The sequence below is a fragment of the Drosophila mauritiana genome, chromosome 3R (genome assembly GCF_004382145.1).
Source record: "Drosophila mauritiana strain mau12 chromosome 3R, ASM438214v1, whole genome shotgun sequence".
Classification (NCBI taxonomy): domain Eukaryota; kingdom Metazoa; phylum Arthropoda; class Insecta; order Diptera; family Drosophilidae; genus Drosophila; species Drosophila mauritiana.
In genome coordinates, this window is record NC_046670.1 from 18,865,998 (window position 1) to 18,882,912 (window position 16,915).

The 16,915-nt window shown below is 42.7% G+C and overlaps 3 protein-coding genes across 3 annotated transcripts; 2 read left to right on the forward strand and 1 right to left on the reverse strand.

Moving 5' to 3' along the window:
• Positions 1–274: 274 nt before the first annotated feature.
• On the reverse strand, positions 275–910 carry LOC117145206. The gene is made up of 2 exons (XM_033310770.1): positions 525–910; positions 275–471 (listed from the first exon to the last, which is right to left on the reverse strand). The coding sequence occupies exons 1-2, from the start codon at positions 777–779 to the stop codon at positions 385–387; spliced, it is 342 nt and encodes a 113-aa protein (XP_033166661.1). The 5' UTR covers positions 780–910; the 3' UTR covers positions 275–384.
• Positions 911–8,244: 7,334 nt separating this feature from the next.
• LOC117145671 (sulfhydryl oxidase 1) lies at positions 8,245–10,075 on the forward strand. Its single transcript, XM_033311404.1, has one exon. It carries the CDS (start codon positions 8,272–8,274, stop codon positions 9,955–9,957), a length of 1,686 nt encoding a protein of 561 aa, XP_033167295.1. The 5' UTR covers positions 8,245–8,271; the 3' UTR covers positions 9,958–10,075.
• Positions 10,076–10,220: 145 nt separating this feature from the next.
• Positions 10,221–11,978, forward strand: LOC117145014 (sulfhydryl oxidase 1). Its single transcript, XM_033310510.1, has one exon. It carries the CDS (start codon positions 10,250–10,252, stop codon positions 11,906–11,908), a length of 1,659 nt encoding a protein of 552 aa, XP_033166401.1. The 5' UTR covers positions 10,221–10,249; the 3' UTR covers positions 11,909–11,978.
• Positions 11,979–16,915: the final 4,937 nt, after the last annotated feature.

Below are 16,915 nucleotides of genomic sequence, written 5' to 3' on the forward strand. Positions count from 1 at the left end.
ACTGCAAATAAATTATACTGCTTACGAGTATCATTATAACAGATATTGATTTAATCATTTAAAAAAATCTAAAAAATAATAAATTATTAAGAGACAGGAACAAACAATTTAAGTTAAGAGCTCAGTTAATAGCAACATTTTGTAAGTATTTAAATCTTCCTAATAAATGATTGCTAATTAGATCGCTTAGTATATACATTAATTTCACCTATATTAAATTATTTGAAAATATTTCTTACAGTGCATTGCCAATTGCGCTTGTGGCGCTGCAGTTGCTTCTAATTTTTTACGAAAGTACAAAAAGTGCGTGTGCAATTATAAAGCGCATTTCATTGCTGGCCTTCCTGGAGGATCGGTTCCAACCCATTTCGTGGCCCAACCCAGCTAAGCACATCGCATCCCAGCCCATCCGATCGCAGTTGGCTGATGCAATGACTTTGATTTCGTGTCGCCAAATTGTTGAGTGGCTTGCTGCAAAGGAAGAGGTTCATTAAAAAAGTATTTCAGCGCTGATTTTGCCACACATTTTTTGATTGCCCACTGGCAAACTTGCCAACTCTCCTGGCAGCTCCTTCTTTCTTGACCATGGTCAGTGAATCGATCGGAACGAGTTGTTGGGCCCAAAGCCGCGCAAAAAGCTGCTCTTCATCATCGCTGTCCCAATCAACAACAGCAACATCATCATCATCATCATCAGCAGCCAGAGTGATTACACTTGGTACATTCGAGATTTGTGGTTTTTCGAACTTGGCGAGGAAATATTCCTTACGGGCTAACATAGACGTATTCTCAGCTCTGTATCGAGTGAATACCGCCAGTGATTGACACTCAGGAAATGTCAGGGAATTTGATTGGCTTTTATGATCGGCCGCTTAAGGTATTAGACAAAAAGAGTATTTGCATATTTTTGCCGCTGTCTCGGCGAATAATTAGAATTCATAGACATGTGTCGCGGCCGGACGAAACGAACGAAACGAGCGAAACTCCCTGAAATGCGGTAGTTATTCTCGAATGCATTCGGCCCAAAGGTTCATTGACGTGTCCCACAGCGGAGGACAGAACAGGAATCAAAGCGAAATGCGCCAAAAATAGCTTAAATACAGCACACAAAAACCAGTTACCACGAAATGCCAGCAGTTGGGGCCGCGGAGCAACAGAGATGCAAAAAGGTCGACAGAGACAAAAACCACTAGCAAATTTTCATAATTTTTGCATTTTTATAGATTGTTTCTGAAAAAAAAGTAAACAAAGAAGAATACCCTGGAATGGCATCTGTGGAAATGGAGAGAATATAATATGCTCTTCACATCCTAGTTGCCATTAAATGTTATTACTTAGTAAAATCTACTAACTAGCTTTTAATACCTTATACTTAGTTATATAAACATTTAATTACAAATTAGTTAGGTGCATAAAATATGTAAATAATTACGTACTCTAACTAAACGTTCTTAAATTTTTCTAGGGTAGGCGCCTATTTTCATGGGGTCTTTGACTGCACTCAAGTTTATTCCCATGCAAATATTTACATATATACATATGTCCATAACAATTATTGTTTATGGTTTTTATTGGAATTCTTGCAGAGCATTACTTTTCTAAGTAGATCGGTTTTAAGTTAATTTTTGTATCACATTACTTATTGGATTTTCCACATCTTTTTCTGGCCTTGCAGCATCTTAGGCTTCCTAATATGCAAATTTCTGCGCCTGTGTGGTCTTGGCTAATTACCTGCCCGCAAGATTGGCCATCGAAAGTGCCTGTGATCTTGGCTGGCACACATTCCGATCCCCTCCATTCGATTTCATTGATGCGATCGCCAAGTGGCGACGGCAGCGGCGGCTCCTCATCTCATTCATTCATGCTCGCTGCCGGCGAATCCTTAGCCAGCATTTGGCTACCTCAGGTGCTCGTGCTCGGTGTCTCAATGGTGGTGGCTCAGTGGCTATAATGCTGCCTCCGTTTGGGACACACCTTCTGAAACGCCACGCTAATCACGAGCAGTTGGCGAAGCGCCGCCAGCAACAACAGCAACAATGGCAGCCAAGGCAGCCGAAGCAGCGAAAGGAGCAGCAGCAGCGCGTGGATAAATCAAAATGCAGTTGGTAGACGTGAGCTGAGCCGCCTTCTATCCACAACTCCACTGGCAGCGCCATCATCCAGCAGCCCATGCTCCTCCATACTCCTTACCCCATCTGCGTCCTCAATGCTTCAGCCTCCTCGCGGATTGTGTCTGCATAATCCACGGCTAAAGAAAGTGCCCCACATGGGAATTACACTTTGAAAAGGTTCTCTGCTTAATCATTATTATGTTATATACATATACATTGCATGATTGCTCCAAAATGCATTTTAATTCCGCAGATAATAGCAATAATATATAATAATAAATATTTTTGTTCAATTATAATTTCTCTTCAGTTAAATTTCTGCAGTGTACGGCTTAGCAGATCTTTGGCTCAATGGATGCTCATCGCGGCCTGGCTAAAGCGTTGTAGCTGTACACCGGCTGATCCTCATCCTCAGCCTCAACTGCAGCCTCATCCCCATATTGCCGTGGCCAAGACAAATGCAGACGATGGCTCTTTAGCCGTATCTTTCACTTTGATTGTGGCTGGGAGTCTGCGACTGAGACTGTGGCTCGTGTGGGGCTCGTGGAGCTTTAGGATGGGTGGTGCTGTGTTGCCGGCAGTCGTTAGCCTTGTCTTATTGCCCGTGTTGGCCAAACACTTGGCTACTGGTTGTTTACATATGTACGGGAACGGGAATGGGTATTGGAAAGAGTGCTGGTACGGGTATAACTCAATCAACGCAAAGAGGAGGAGCCATGGGACTCGACGTGTGTGTGGGTCAGGTGACCTGCAACAAATTAGCCTGGGAGTTATGAACCTCAGCAGCGGAATGCCCGCTGGAATCTGGTAAGAACACACAAAACAAGATGGACTGGACTGGCCCACAACTATGGTCAAGTTCTAATGAAAACCTAATTACAAAATCAGCCAATACTCTCAAGAGCCGCACATAATTAAGGCGCACACTTGACTTGGCTTGGTTTTTCCTCCTCCTCGCCCAATTGTCGCCGTCTCCAATTTCCAGCGCTTTTCCCCCCGTGCGATGAAAAACGCATTTAAAAGCCACATTAATGACGCGGACTCGATGCGACGACCACTTTGGTAAAATAGGAAATTGCTGCGTTCGGCTGCTCTCCAGATTCTGGTCTATCTGTTTTCCTTTTTGTTTTTGTATCTTTTTTTTTTGTTGTTCCCATCTGCAGATAGCGACACAAAAACGGTTGCCTCCGAGCCAAAGTCGAGCTCGCTGCTGTGTTTGCGAGCGTTTTCAGCGCATTTTTAGTTAATTTACCAGGAAAAACATTTGAAATTCTTAAAAAAGTCGCAACAAGAAGTTGGCTACTCGCCTGGCGGCTGGAAAAAGTCACATCACAACGTTGTCTACACAACGCCTTTCTGGCTTGCTCTTTTCAGAATTTGGCTATAACAGCTAGTCTTGAGATACAGAATAATATTTTTGGAATCCATCTTTGCAAAGGATACCTACTCAATATGCTTTTTCCTATTAAAGATTAGATATTTTAATTTGGTATTTCATAAATTTATTTAGAATTGATTTGAGATTATAAAGAGGAAAGAGCTTACAATATAATCTCAAAATATCTCTTATGTGCATTCAATTTAATTAAACGAAATTGAAAGGGTATCCGATATTCGCATAGCTAGAATCTTTTCCCCGTAGTTTGTTTGGCTAGTTTGTTCTAAAGTTGCTGTTGTTCCTTTGGTTTTTCATTTTGTCGCCACCGCCGTTGCTGCATAGACTAAAAATCGCATTCGATCATTTATGGGATTTTATTTGGCGCGTCAGTGAATGTTGCTAAGCAATTTATTTATGACATTTTTTGCTGGCCAGCTTGGGTTGGTTCGGTTAGCTGGATGTGGATGGGGATGGAGATGTGGATGTGGCTCCGATGGATTCGTGCAGCAATTTCTGCAACGCAACGAAATAGTTGCAAAGGCACAACACAACACAACAACAGTCAAAGTCAAAGTCAAGTTGCAAGTTCCATATTCATCAGATGCGACACTCTTCATTCTTGGTGTTTTGCCGTCTGGTTAGCTTGATTCTTTGGCCTGTCTTGGGGTTTTTCGTCTGCTACTTTTTCTATCGAAAAGCAAACTGGATTTCGTCTTAAATGCTTCGCCACCAGTTGCAGTTGCAGTTGCTGTTGATTTTGCCATTGCATTTTAATTAAGTGCATTTTAATGAGGCATCATCGCCGGCCGCCGATGCGACTTTTGTACATCATCAATTACACAAACGCATTTTAAATGGGCTGGCAACTATGTTTGCTGGGAACTATGTGGCTGCGATTCATTCCGATTCAGTTTTCAGTTCTTTCCCCCGTTTTGTTTGGTTTTTTATTCAGGTAATTATTAAGCTTATTTAGATTAGTCTCCGCTCTTGTGGCTTCGGGCTGTCTATTGCGGTTGATGCCTCCATGAAATTGATGCGAAAAAAATCAACTAAAACTGTTTGTTTTAATTCGATTTGAGCCAGCCGGCGCTCGGGAAGGATGTCCTATTTGCAACGTCCTGTTTGCTAATGCAAATGGGGAGTCCTAGTTTGTTTTACGCTGCTCTGGATGGAAAGGGAAAATAATGGTTAAGTTCGCACTGTACATTGTCTTAAAAAAATAATAAATATTAATACATAATAATAATAAATAATTGCTTAAATAAAATGTTGATCCATTAAAACTTCTATTACTTATTCGGAAAAAAACATGATACAAATGGAGAAACGATACAGTTATTGTTTGCATAAAGGTATCTTAATTTTTTAAACATAATTTTAATTTTTAATTATATTTTCCGAAGTGCAGAGGTAATTTCAGTCCATCATGCCGACCCTATTAGAAGTTCCTTGCCTATTTATTCACCTGCCGTACCTAAACTTCAAACTCATCCCCAGCGTTTTAGCCCCGTCCTTTGGTCCCCTTCGACCTGTTCAAAAACTTTTTCCATTTTTTCAAATTGCGTAATTTTCATTAGTTTGCTGCATTTGCAGACAAATTAAGAGCTTCTGCTGCTGCTGTTGCTGTCCTGCCCAGGACCCTTCACATGTCCTTGCCCACCAAAGTGCGTATCTGTGAGATACGCATATGCCAATAGCTGCCTGCAGGACCACCCCGATGCGATGCGGTTTTTCAATTTCTCTCTCTCGGCTGCATTTTTTCAGCCTTTTTGTACGCAAATAATTGTGAATTTTTTCCCTCATCCATTTTTGTTGGCCTGCTCTGCAGCAGGTTATTGTTTGGTTTGGTTGCAAATCCTGTGCGTTTTTTATATTCTATGCCTGAGTGTACATATTTTTTATTTTTAATTAAAAGCGGAAGAAAAAGCTGGGGGGCATGGCCGGTTGCGGGGGCTTCTGGTTAGGATTGGTTTCGGTTTTGTTCGGTTCGGTTCAGTTCAGTTCAGTTTGGTTTGGTTTGGCGACTTGTCAAGTGTGTGCGTGTGGGTGCGTTTGCCGGGCACTTTGGCCCGTTCATTTCGCTGTGTAGTGTTTTGCTAACAATGCAAATTTCAGGGCATTGTTGCGGCCCCTTAAAACCCCCCCAGTTTCCCCCAACGTCACCACTCGTCACACACATAGAAAACGCATCAAATCATCAGCGGCGATTTCAGACAGTCATCAGATGAAATGTCAAATGCGTTTCCCGCTCCAAACGGCCAAGTGGGCGAATGTAAACAGATACTGGATACTAGGGCTACTGGTAATGGCAACTGGTAGCTGCCACCGCTTAGAGCGGCACAAACTAAACCAAACTCAACAACAATAAAAACATGGCTACAATTCACCAGCTGAAGAGTTTTTCAAATAACGAAAAAAAAAGTCCAGAATCCAGCTGAAAAAAGTGGGGGAGTGGCAGCGGAAAAAGGGAAAAAGTCATGCGAAAAAAAGAATCGAGAAAATTAAAACAAAACAAACAGCTAACGCATCCTCAGCGTCATCAAGCCATGTTGCACAGGGAAAATTGGTGATCTGTTATAAAAATAGAAATATATTTTCAAAAATATAATAAATCATTAAATAGTGCCTATTTCAGATCAAAGTGGGTCTAAGTTCTTGTTAACTTAAGAAGTAATCCTAAATTATGTTTTTCAATCTCATTGTCAAATGGATAAAAATAGATTTTAGCAAATTACAGACTTAAGTTGTTCAAAACATATGCTTTCCAGCAGTGTAGTCCTGAATCCTGCATCATCCTTTGGCCGTTATGCCCTGCTTTGCCTACTCTGTTCCACGCATGAAGAGATTTCGGTTTAGCTTTTGATTGACGAACTTGGCTCGTTGTTTGTCCCTCTTCCTGTCGCCCCTCCCCCTCCACTCCCGCCCTCACCATATCCTGCCATACGCTGCCGCTTTTCACTCAAACTCATCAACGTCAGCGACGCATTCAAATCGTTTTGATGGACTTCTCCCCCCAACTTCCCTAACCCACATACCGATATCAAGCTCACGCAGTGCATCCTGGCCCAAGAACAAAACAGCATCGAAAACAAAAAAAAGAGTAAAAATGGATGGGGTGAGATGATAAAAAATGGGTGGTATGAGTCTGGCACAATATTTGTATTTTACGCAATTTTTACTGACGACTGCCATCATGTCTGAGTGACTGAGTTGGCTCCGTTTTCTGCTGCCTGATTTGCAAACCGATTTGCTACATTGTTCATGTCAGTCAGCGCATTGTTGATTATCAGATGCCGGGTGGTTATGGGTTCGACTTCATCTGGTTTGGGGGCTTTGGGGTTGGGCGTTTTGGTTTGGCTGAGAACTAAGCCCCATGTTTGCCCAGCTATCCATTGTGATTCGGTTTTTTTTCCACTTGTTTTTATGATTTTTTGCTGATTGAAAGTTTGTGCGACAATTGTTGTGGTAATAGGAAATGGTCCGCAGTCTAATTAAACAAAATGCATACAAGGCATAAATGGGGTGGAAGCATGAAGCGGAGGAGCTTATATTAATATTAGAATTATTACAGATTTATTACTTATTTGTCTTTATATGAATTCCCCTTTCAGCGATGTAATATTACGTATACGCCATGTTTTTCGTACACTTTTATGTACTTTATATTAGTTGAACTTACTTTTTAAACGGACTACAATTCTGTTTCCGGCTTAATTGCCTTCTTAACAACCTTATCTACCCCACAAATAGCTCAACAATTTCCACTGCAACGCCTTTTCACACTTAATCTGCCATAAAATATGCCAGAAACAACAGCCTCCAGGACTCTTTGCGAAATTAAATTAGCCAGTTGAAAGTTGGCCAGCTTGTGGCAGTCGCAAGGATTCTGCGGGGTATACAAATGAACCCCTTTTGCTCGCTATAAACTGTTGCCAAAAAGTTTTAAGCTGCATTTGAGGCTTGTTTTCACACCCGAACAAGTTTGGCGAGGAAAGTTTTGAGTGGCGCTTGTCTTGTTTCATCATCTCATGGCCATAATCCGTGACGTCAACTGCGGTTAGCAGGATTCTCCATGTAAATGAGACAGACAAGCCGCAAAGTTTGGCACATTGTGCATCTGATATTTTGGCCACTTTTGATGTTAACTATTACCAAAACTTGTTGCTCTGGCCAACTTGTTGCATATGTGTGTGTGTGTTTGTGGTGTAACACGATGTGCGAAATACCCGAGCTCGTTTTATTCGGCTCTTGTCCTTGCGGTTGTTTTAGGCCAAAATCCTGCTGGCATTTCCGCATTTGAATGTGTTTTGATAATTGAAAACCCATTGGGGTCGTTTAGAGTCACTTAGATCTAATTAGTTAGAGGGCTATTTAAGATATTAAACGGATAATGAAATTTACAAACATCAAGTGAGATGCTTTCGAGATGATACTTTGGGAAATATTTTTGTACTGTTAAATAAACTATTATAAACTAATTAAAAAAGAAGAGTTTTAAATTTTAAAAATTCAACACGTAACTAATTCATTTGCTGCGTTATAACTTAAAACTTATGATTAGTTAGAAAATATAAAATATATCAGATTCTCCCGATTACCTGCTTTATATATACATATACTTTATTCATTTATATTTTACAATTTCACGAAAGCTTTAGCATCTAATAAGATTAGTAATTATTTACACAATATAATAAATGGCGAAGCTAATGAGATAATTTGATTTTGTAATTAAGCCATGTGGAGAGAGAAAGTGCATATTATCATCGGTCTTGAGATAAAATGGTTTGGCTTTTCAGGGTACTGTGCTTACCGTGCGTTATCCTTATCCTGCTTATACAAGAAGGACATTCTCAGAAGAGATGTCTTGATGAAGAGCCACCTCTGTACTCGAAGGCGGACAATGTTCATGTTGTGGTCGGTGCCAGTTTGGAAAAGATGCTAGTTGAACCAGCCGTGGGAAAGTTGGTGCAGTTCCTGAACAGCTACTGTGGAAACTGCAGGAGATTCGCAAAAACGTTTAGAAAAATGGCTGTTGATCTGCAGAAGTGGAACCGGGTACTCCGGATATATGCGGTTGACTGTGCCCGTTTGGAAAATGTGGAATTGTGTCGAGATTTTCGCATAACACTGACGCCTACAATTCGCTATTATCCCTCCAAGTTTCAGAGGATATGTCACGGAACCGGCACAGATATTGAAACAAAAATTCCATCTGAAATCGTCGACCAGCTCATCGAAAGTCTGTCCGGAAACGACTACAGTGAAAGCAAAGGTGTGAAGCCCATCTTTGATCCCATAGAGCCCGATAACAAGCTGAATGATATCTTCGCACAGTTCGACAACAAGGTATCATACATTTTTCTGGTCCATCCAGTCGATATTGGAATAGAAACGATTCTCAACATGCTTCCGTATCCGGATGTGGGAGTGCGGATTATCAAGGATGCAGAAATGTTCGCCAACTTCGGACTGAAGCCGTGTAAACAAATGGTAGCCCTTCTAAATAAATCTGGTAAAGCCCAACTAATCAAGCCTGCCGGTGGAAGTAGTTCTGCTTACGTGGAAAGCGTTGCTGGGCTTCTGCATCAAAATGGGCACACAAGTATGCCCACATTGCCACCTGCAGAACCCGAATATAACCTTTCGGAGGGACTCGATGCTTTTATTGTGGACTATGTGCAGAACTCAACCAAGGTGCTCTTTCAAGCCGACTTGGAGCAAGCCATCTACCAGTTGTTGCATGTTGAGATCCCGAAAACGGCTTTTATAAGTGGCTTTAAATTTAAGGCTCTTCGCCATATAATTCGCTTGTTTCGCCGCTTCAATGTTCTAAACAGAGACGGAAGGCGAATGCTGAACAGCCTAGTGAATCACCTATTTGAGGTCACTGAAATTACGGGAGAGGAGTTCCGGAATGTAGTGGATGATCTGCAAACCAGGTTGGATCCCATCTTTGCGGAACAACAATACGTCGGCTGCTTGGGCTCTACACCGCATACTCGACGGTTTAGCTGCTCCTTGTGGACACTGTTCCATTACATCACCGTCTTGGCGGCCCAGATGAAGGTATACCCGCCCAGCTCCGTGACAATTGGACTTTACGGACTTGCCAAGTTCTTTTACGACTGCAAAGATAGTTCCATGTACTTCATAAAGCTGGCGAAGCGTAGGGATATTGCGAAAGTTAAGTCCCATGACGAGGAGATCCTATGGTTGTGGGAGGCCCATAACGAGGTGAATGAAAAACTAGCTGGAGACGCCTCGGGGGACCCACGGTTTCCTAAAGTCCAGTTTCCGGAGCGAAAGCATTGCCCGGACTGCTATAATACAGATTCAGGTGAATTTGATAGAGATGAGGTGCTTAAATACCTAAAACGCGTATATGATTTAAGTTATTTAAGCGGCGATGAAGAACGACATTCAAGAAAAGCAAATAATTGTAAACCAAAAAAAAAACATATTTAGTGAAGTAATTGTTATTATTATTATGCTTATGAACCAATTTTAACTTGAATTTTTTCCGATATATACACACACTTAAAATATATATGAAATTCGTGAATTCTTTTGGGTGTGCCTGGATAGAATAGCGAGTCACAAAATTAAGAAAACCTGTTTTGAGAGAGAGATTTGGGGTATGGTGGGGGAGACTTAACAACCGGAGCAGGGCGAATCCAAATGTGGCTATAATTACCAAAGAGCCCTTGCTATTGAATCAGTTGAAGTGGCTCATTTGACTTGTGAGCACAGTGTGGAAATGATTCGGCTACTCAAGACGCTTCTTTATGGCCTGCTCCTCATCTCCCCTGCTGATGTGCTGGCCCGGCTTAATGCCAGAAAGTCGGCGAACGAGGCGAGTCTCTATAGCGATACAGACAATGTGATTATGCTGGACATCGAATCGCTCAGGCCGGCTCTCAACTTGAAGAACAGCAAGCTGGTCCAGTTCCTCAACAGCTTCTGCGGTGACTGTCATCGCTTCGCACCGGTCTTCAAGACCCTTTCCCGCGACCTCTACAAGTGGCGAAGAATTCTCCGGATCTATGCCGTAGATTGTGCCCAGGAGAGAAATGCTCAACTCTGCAGGGAATTCAATATCCGCCAGACGCCGTCATTGCGATTCTTTGGTCCCGACATGAGGAAGAACGATGATGTTCTAGGAGCGGTAATACCAGGCCAAGATCCCAAGTTCATTAGCTCCACACTGGCCGAATTGGTATCCCAAAATGAGTATGGACCCGGCCAGCCAAACTTTCGTCCCCTAAAAGCAAAGGACAATGAAATTTTCCAAGATGAAGATGGGGAAAATCCGATACAATTTCTGGCTCTTGTCCTCCAGCCAGAAAATTCAAAGATCGGCAGGGACACGCTGCTAGAACTGCTGCCATTCAAAGTGCTATCGGTGAGGATAATCGAAAATTCCCAGATATTTCAGGAATTTGGACTGATTCCCGACGACCAAAAACTGGCTATAGTGGATAGAAATGGAACCGCCCAGTATCTTACACCATTGTCGGACTCCAGTGAAGCGTATGCCAGCACTATTGGAGACTTCCTTAGGAACCTCAATATTCAGCCAGATCCACCACTACCCATCGCTGCAGCCCCCAACTTTACTGAGTTCCTGGATCACCAAAATCAAGCGATCCTAACTAAAGTCCTTACACCACCACTGCAGGTCTATCGTGCCGACTTGGAGCAGGCAATCGATAAACTGCTGCACATTGAGCTTCGTAAATGGGTCCTTTTGGAGGGTAATAGTCTGAATGCTCTTAAAAATATTATAAAGATTTTCAGATACCTGAATCCATTGAACAAGGACGGAAAGTTATTGCTGACGGATCTGGACAACTCGTTGAGCTCGCAGCAGAGTATAAAGGGAGCCGACTTCGGCGATCTGGTTGATTCGCTAGAGAAGGGTCGAAGGGTCTTCAAGGCAAGGCGATACGTTGGCTGCATTGGATCACGTCCGCTACTGCGAAGCTTCACCTGCTCCATGTGGACACTGTTTCACCATTTGACCGTGGAGGCAGCTAAGCCACCAAATTACTTTGAGGAGGGCTCAATACTGAAAACCTTTCATGGATTCGCCAAGTACTTCTTCGGCTGCACGGATTGCTCTGAGCACTTTCAGCAGATGGCCATTCGTCGTAACCTGACTTCGGTGAAAACCCATGACGAGGAGATCCTCTGGCTGTGGGCAGCCCACAACGAAGTCAATGCACGCATTGCTGGTGACTCCACGGAGGATCCCAAGTTCCCGAAGATTCAGTTCCCCAGCGCGGAGAATTGCCCCACTTGCCGGTCAAATGACTCGGAGTGGCGAACAGATGAAGTTCTTAAGTATCTGAAACAGCTCTACGATATTAAGAATGTAAGCTTTTATGGCCTTCCCACTCCACAGGGATACGATTAGATATTTACCTTAAAATCTGTGACTAACCCCAACGCCTATTGCATTAACGAGTTTTGTACACCAATTTATTAAATAAATAAAATATAAATAACATAAACAAGATTTTACTCGAAATGATTCAAGTCTAAAAGCTCTTATATCCTTTAAGAACTGCGTATGTATATAGAAATGCGTGTTTGACCCTCGATAGTGACATGAAAATTGCATAAATTTGCTAAATTAAGCGTTTAGATTAAATGAAGCGGCAATGTGAGTGTGTGTTCGCCGACCACCCATTCACCATCTCCAGCCGAAGGACCATTTAGGTCCTTTAGGTCCTGGCAGGGGTCCAAGTCAACTCGTATTACGCCGATTACGTGCACATCAAACTGAACTGTACATGAATTATTTATAGAACATTTTTGCAAAATATCTACGCACTAATTTGCGTAAAGTAATCGATGTGGTGGAAAAATATTCACGCATGCACACCTGAGGGGTGTCCGCCTGTCCACCAGTCCTCCAGTCCACCAGTCCACCTGACAAACGGACTGACTTATTTGGAGTGGGCTGAAGTGGGTGGGTGGGCGTCAGCGGACGTTCAGTCATGCCCAAATAAGCAACAGCAAACGGAAGCTAAAAATTACCAGGTAAACCCCACGGCAATCCCCTATCGCTCAACTCGCCCATGGAGCCCTCGGTGTAACGCCCACAAAACTTTCTTCATTGTGCGTAAATTGGCACCCCGCGACCACCCACCCCACCGCATAAAAAGAGTTAACGCAGTCACTCCGACCTAACGTAATGATGTGTATGTAAAATTTATAATATACATAAATAAATAAAATGCACGCAGTTTGGGATTTGTGGGCGGGCTACGAGTGCAGTTTATCGATATTTTTCACTCACCCATCGATGATGGTGGCGGAAAATAGGGAAAATCCTTGGGTGGGCGGCAGAAAACCATGTATAGTCAAGCGCCCACAGCACAACTGTACCTTGCAGGAATTTTGTGCGTGCATCCAGGAAATTGAAGGTTCCGCGAATATGTACTTCTCGAGGCCCTTACGACTTAGGCCGTAAATTTTCGACCATATCTCGGCACCGGAAACCGGAAACCAGCGCCCATTTGTACGAATAGCATTGCCATTCCATCCATCTTTTAGTTTAGGGCCAAAATCGCTGCGTAAAGTGCGTAAAATATGTACAAAATGTATGGCGGCCTCTAATGGAAAACGGATATTGTGGCTTTTGTCTTAGTTAAGGCAATGCCAATGGAGCTGAAGATCCTTGGGCAAGCCAGTCCAAAGGGGGAAGTGCTCTAATTGGCCCGAAAAGATTTGCATAACGTAATTGCCAGCTGGCAGAGATCGCGACTTGGCATGACTGGGCTGGCCCGTTGGGCACATGCATTAACCAAAAACAATAAGCCCCGTCCAGAATTATGCACAAATTATTGTTTAGGCATTTAAATTGCCGCAACAGTAGCGGCAGAGGCAACAAAAAAAAAAAACAAAAAAAATGAAAAAAGGGTTACGAGAAGCGAAAACAATAAAATGCCAGCTGAAGAAGCATCATCGGTGGAGGCAGCTCGTTGTTATAATTATGTAAAAACAGTCTAAAGATTGACTTGACTTCTATACCCACCAAACACTCACACACACACCCCTGCACCTGAGTGTGCATGCGAAGGCAGCATAAATTTAGTGGCAGCAGGGGCAGGGGTACGTTGCAACAACAACCTGGTAATTATCAGGCCTCAGCGGCAAGCAACATTGTCTGTGTATCTTGGCGCTACCGTTCGCTACATAACCCCCACCTCCACCGCCACCACCCAGTCAATGTGCCACCCCCTCCACCCTCAGCATTCGCACGCAAAAAATGTAAAGTGAAATATTTTTAAGGCACTTGTAGGACAGTGCAGGTGGGTTGAGCAGCGGTACCATCAAATGGGTGGGTCCCATTTCGCCGTTGGCTTCCATCTATATCTACATCTCGATCCCCAACTCCCCCCCTGGTTACCCACTTCGTGTTCTATGCCGAACTTGAGCATATTTCTATGTAGCTACATATAATTAAAAATAATATGAATAGAACAGAAAAAACAACAACAGTAGGCTAACAAACCAGGGCTTCGGGGAAGATTCTGTGAAGATGCAGTTGCTCCACGGATACTCTATAAAGGGGAATTATAGCATATTGCATTTTGGATCCTTAGAATTACTTTTAAATATTTTGCACTTACCTGAAAATTCGATGTGTTCAAAGAATTGCCTACTTTTTGGCCAATTAACATTTATATACTTATGGATTGATTTCATATAGTAGTTTTTTAAAGTAATTAATTATATTTTAGAATTTAACAAGGATATTATTCTACCGCTCTATGAAAATGCCTAAAAAAATAATTTAAGAGTCCAAAACATGCCAACTCCCCTTTTGGTAGCCCTATTTAGCCCACTTGTGGCCAAGTGAAGCTAATCTGGGCAACGAAAAAAGGGCGAACAAAAAATCATCAAACCGAATGCAATTTGGCAACAATTTTCCCAAAGTTAGCTGATGCTTCGTACCGCAACACCTACCGCACCGCTCCCTCGTCCAGAATGTGCCGCAAATTGCGGCAGCGCGTAATTAAAACAATTTGTGCATAATTTTTGTACAAGTGCAGCCCAAAGCCGAACCCAAGGCTCAGACACCCCCCCCACTCCCCTTTGTGGGCTTTTAAATAATAATTTGCTTAGTTTATGAAGTGCCTGAGTGTGTGCGTGCGAGTGTGTGTGTGTGTGTGTCTGAGTGGGTGAGCTTATGGGCTACATAAACAGCATAGCCAAACCCCCAACCGCCCCAAACACCACCCCCTTTCTCCCAGTTGCTGCGCACAATTTACTCACTTGGTTGCATTTTAACATATTTCGTTACGTTTTCAGCCGGGCCAGAGTCAATTGTTGCTGTTTTTTCAGTTGGCTGGCGTGTATTTTTCATTTTTCTATGCCTTGTTTTTGTTGTACTCACCTTAGGTTTAATTTGTTTGAGTTTCATGCAACTGCTGCAGCAGCAGCAGCAGCTTCTGTTGTGAATTTCATGTGCATCTGCCGCTGCAACTGCCTTCTTTCTCCCAAGTCGAAAAATATTTGTGCACGCAAAAAATGTTAATTGCCACAGAGGCAGCAGAAGCAACAGCAGCAACATCATCAGCAAAAAGCGAACCATCAATGTGGCCGGGGCATTAAAATATTTAGGTTGCTATTGCCGCTGCTCCCAGCTCTTCCCAAGCCTCAAACTCCGACTCCTATTCCGACTCAGAGTTCCAGACCCTGCCTCGAAAACGCAGACCCTGGCTAAAACGCAGCCTCCCCTCTTGCCACTTCGGCCGTTAATGCAACTGCAACTGTAACAAATTGCAATGTCGCACATCTGTCTTCCCTGGCGTTTGTCGCTGCCTAAAAAAGTGCTGAAAAAATGCGAGCCTACTAAAAAGACTGAATGACAAATACCCTTCTCTTCAGACACAAAAAAACTATGTTTTTACAGCTCCCACTGATTGTTAACATTTCAGTTAGTTCGAAATCTTATAAAAATAAAGAATGCCAAAGTGAAATAGTACAAAGGTTTGTATATTTTAATATTTTGCCCAATTATTCGCCGCTACCAATCGAAATTGACCTTTAGAAAGTGTATTTAAGCCATAAAATACTACTACAAAAGCCAGGGCCCAAAGAGCGAGAGACCTTAGAGCAGCTTGAGGTCCAGAACGATGGACTCATATTTATTTTTGCTAAAAACTGCAGAAAAAATTGTCGTTTTCCTTGCATTTGTTTTTGTGGCTATTGCTGTCGTCTTGGCTTCATTTTTTTTTGTTTTTTGTTGGATGGCATTGGCAATGCCAATTACCGGCGGCCGGGAACCCTAGCAATTTGGCCATATCCGGCCCCCCTGGCAGCGATGTTTCTGCTGCTGGGCCGAAAGGAAAAATCAGGTTTTTCCTTCACTTGTCCAACTCAATGTTGAACCAGCTTGATTTTTCGCTACTATTTTTCTTTCCCCACCTGATTTCGATGTTTTTCAACCCATCGGTCTTCCTGTTCCCATTCCCTTCCGCCAGGGTATTTTAAATTTAAAGATCATAAAATGTGATAGAAAATAGATTCAATTTGCGCAAGCAAAGGGGCCAGTTTTGGTTGTGATTCCTCTGCAGGCTGATAAGTTGGGCTCGCGAATCGAGGGTATTTTAGCCAAGACACCTTGGCAGTCATTAGCCACATTTAGTTGCCTGATGATCATGGCTCTTACTGTAGTTGTACCTCGTTCCTCTGTGTCTTTTTTTCTTTTATCTTAACTAATGAATATGGAACTTGAGTCTCTTGTCATGTTGTGGCTGCGGCTATTACAAGATTTGAGTTGTCGCGCGTTTTGGACGCGTCATGCGGCCAGTTTCTTTACTTTGTGTGTGCCACACATTGCCGCACGATCTCGAGTTGGCAAATGTGGCGCGCAGCATTTAAACAGCAGTGGCAACAACTGGCGGCAACAAATACAAAAAAAAATGTCATAAATAAATTGCTTAGCAACATTTGCTAACGCGCCAAATAAAATGCCATAAATGATCGAATGCAGAGGAAGATTTTTAGTTAGACACTAGAAACGCTGATGAAGATGGAAACGGAGATGGAGATGGATATGAAGATGGCGATGGCTATGGAGACTGAGATGGCGACAGGAATCTCGAATGTTTTTCCTGTTGGGTAAATTAACTTAAAAATGCTACAAAAATTGTTGCTGATGAGTTGGCTTATAGGGTTGATGAATGCCAGGCATTCTATTGTGCCCATTAATGTTGCAGCCGCATGGCCAAGAACGAGAAGAAACCGCTCATGCTATCCCTAATGACTTAGGACACACCATTAGTTGCATCAGTCGCTGCTTGCGGATTCGGATTTGGCCAGGTTAGGAACTCTTGCTTTTTCAGCTAAATGCTTCTCTCTTTTTTTTCGGAATTTTGTTGAATTTTCTCCTTGATTTTCTGGCTAT

Bases quoted from the DNA above. Each gene is read 5' to 3' on its own strand.
- LOC117145014 (XM_033310510.1), top strand. From the start codon at position 10,250: ATGATTCGGCTACTCAAGACGCTTCTTTATGGCCTGCTCCTCATCTCC.
- LOC117145206 (XM_033310770.1), bottom strand. From the start codon at position 779: ATGTTAGCCCGTAAGGAATATTTCCTCGCCAAGTTCGAAAAACCACAA. The intron at 472-524 runs GTGTGGCAAAAT...CTTCCTTTGCAG, and splicing joins CCAGTGGGCAATCAAAAAAT to CAAGCCACTCAACAATTTGG.
- LOC117145671 (XM_033311404.1), top strand. From the start codon at position 8,272: ATGGTTTGGCTTTTCAGGGTACTGTGCTTACCGTGCGTTATCCTTATC.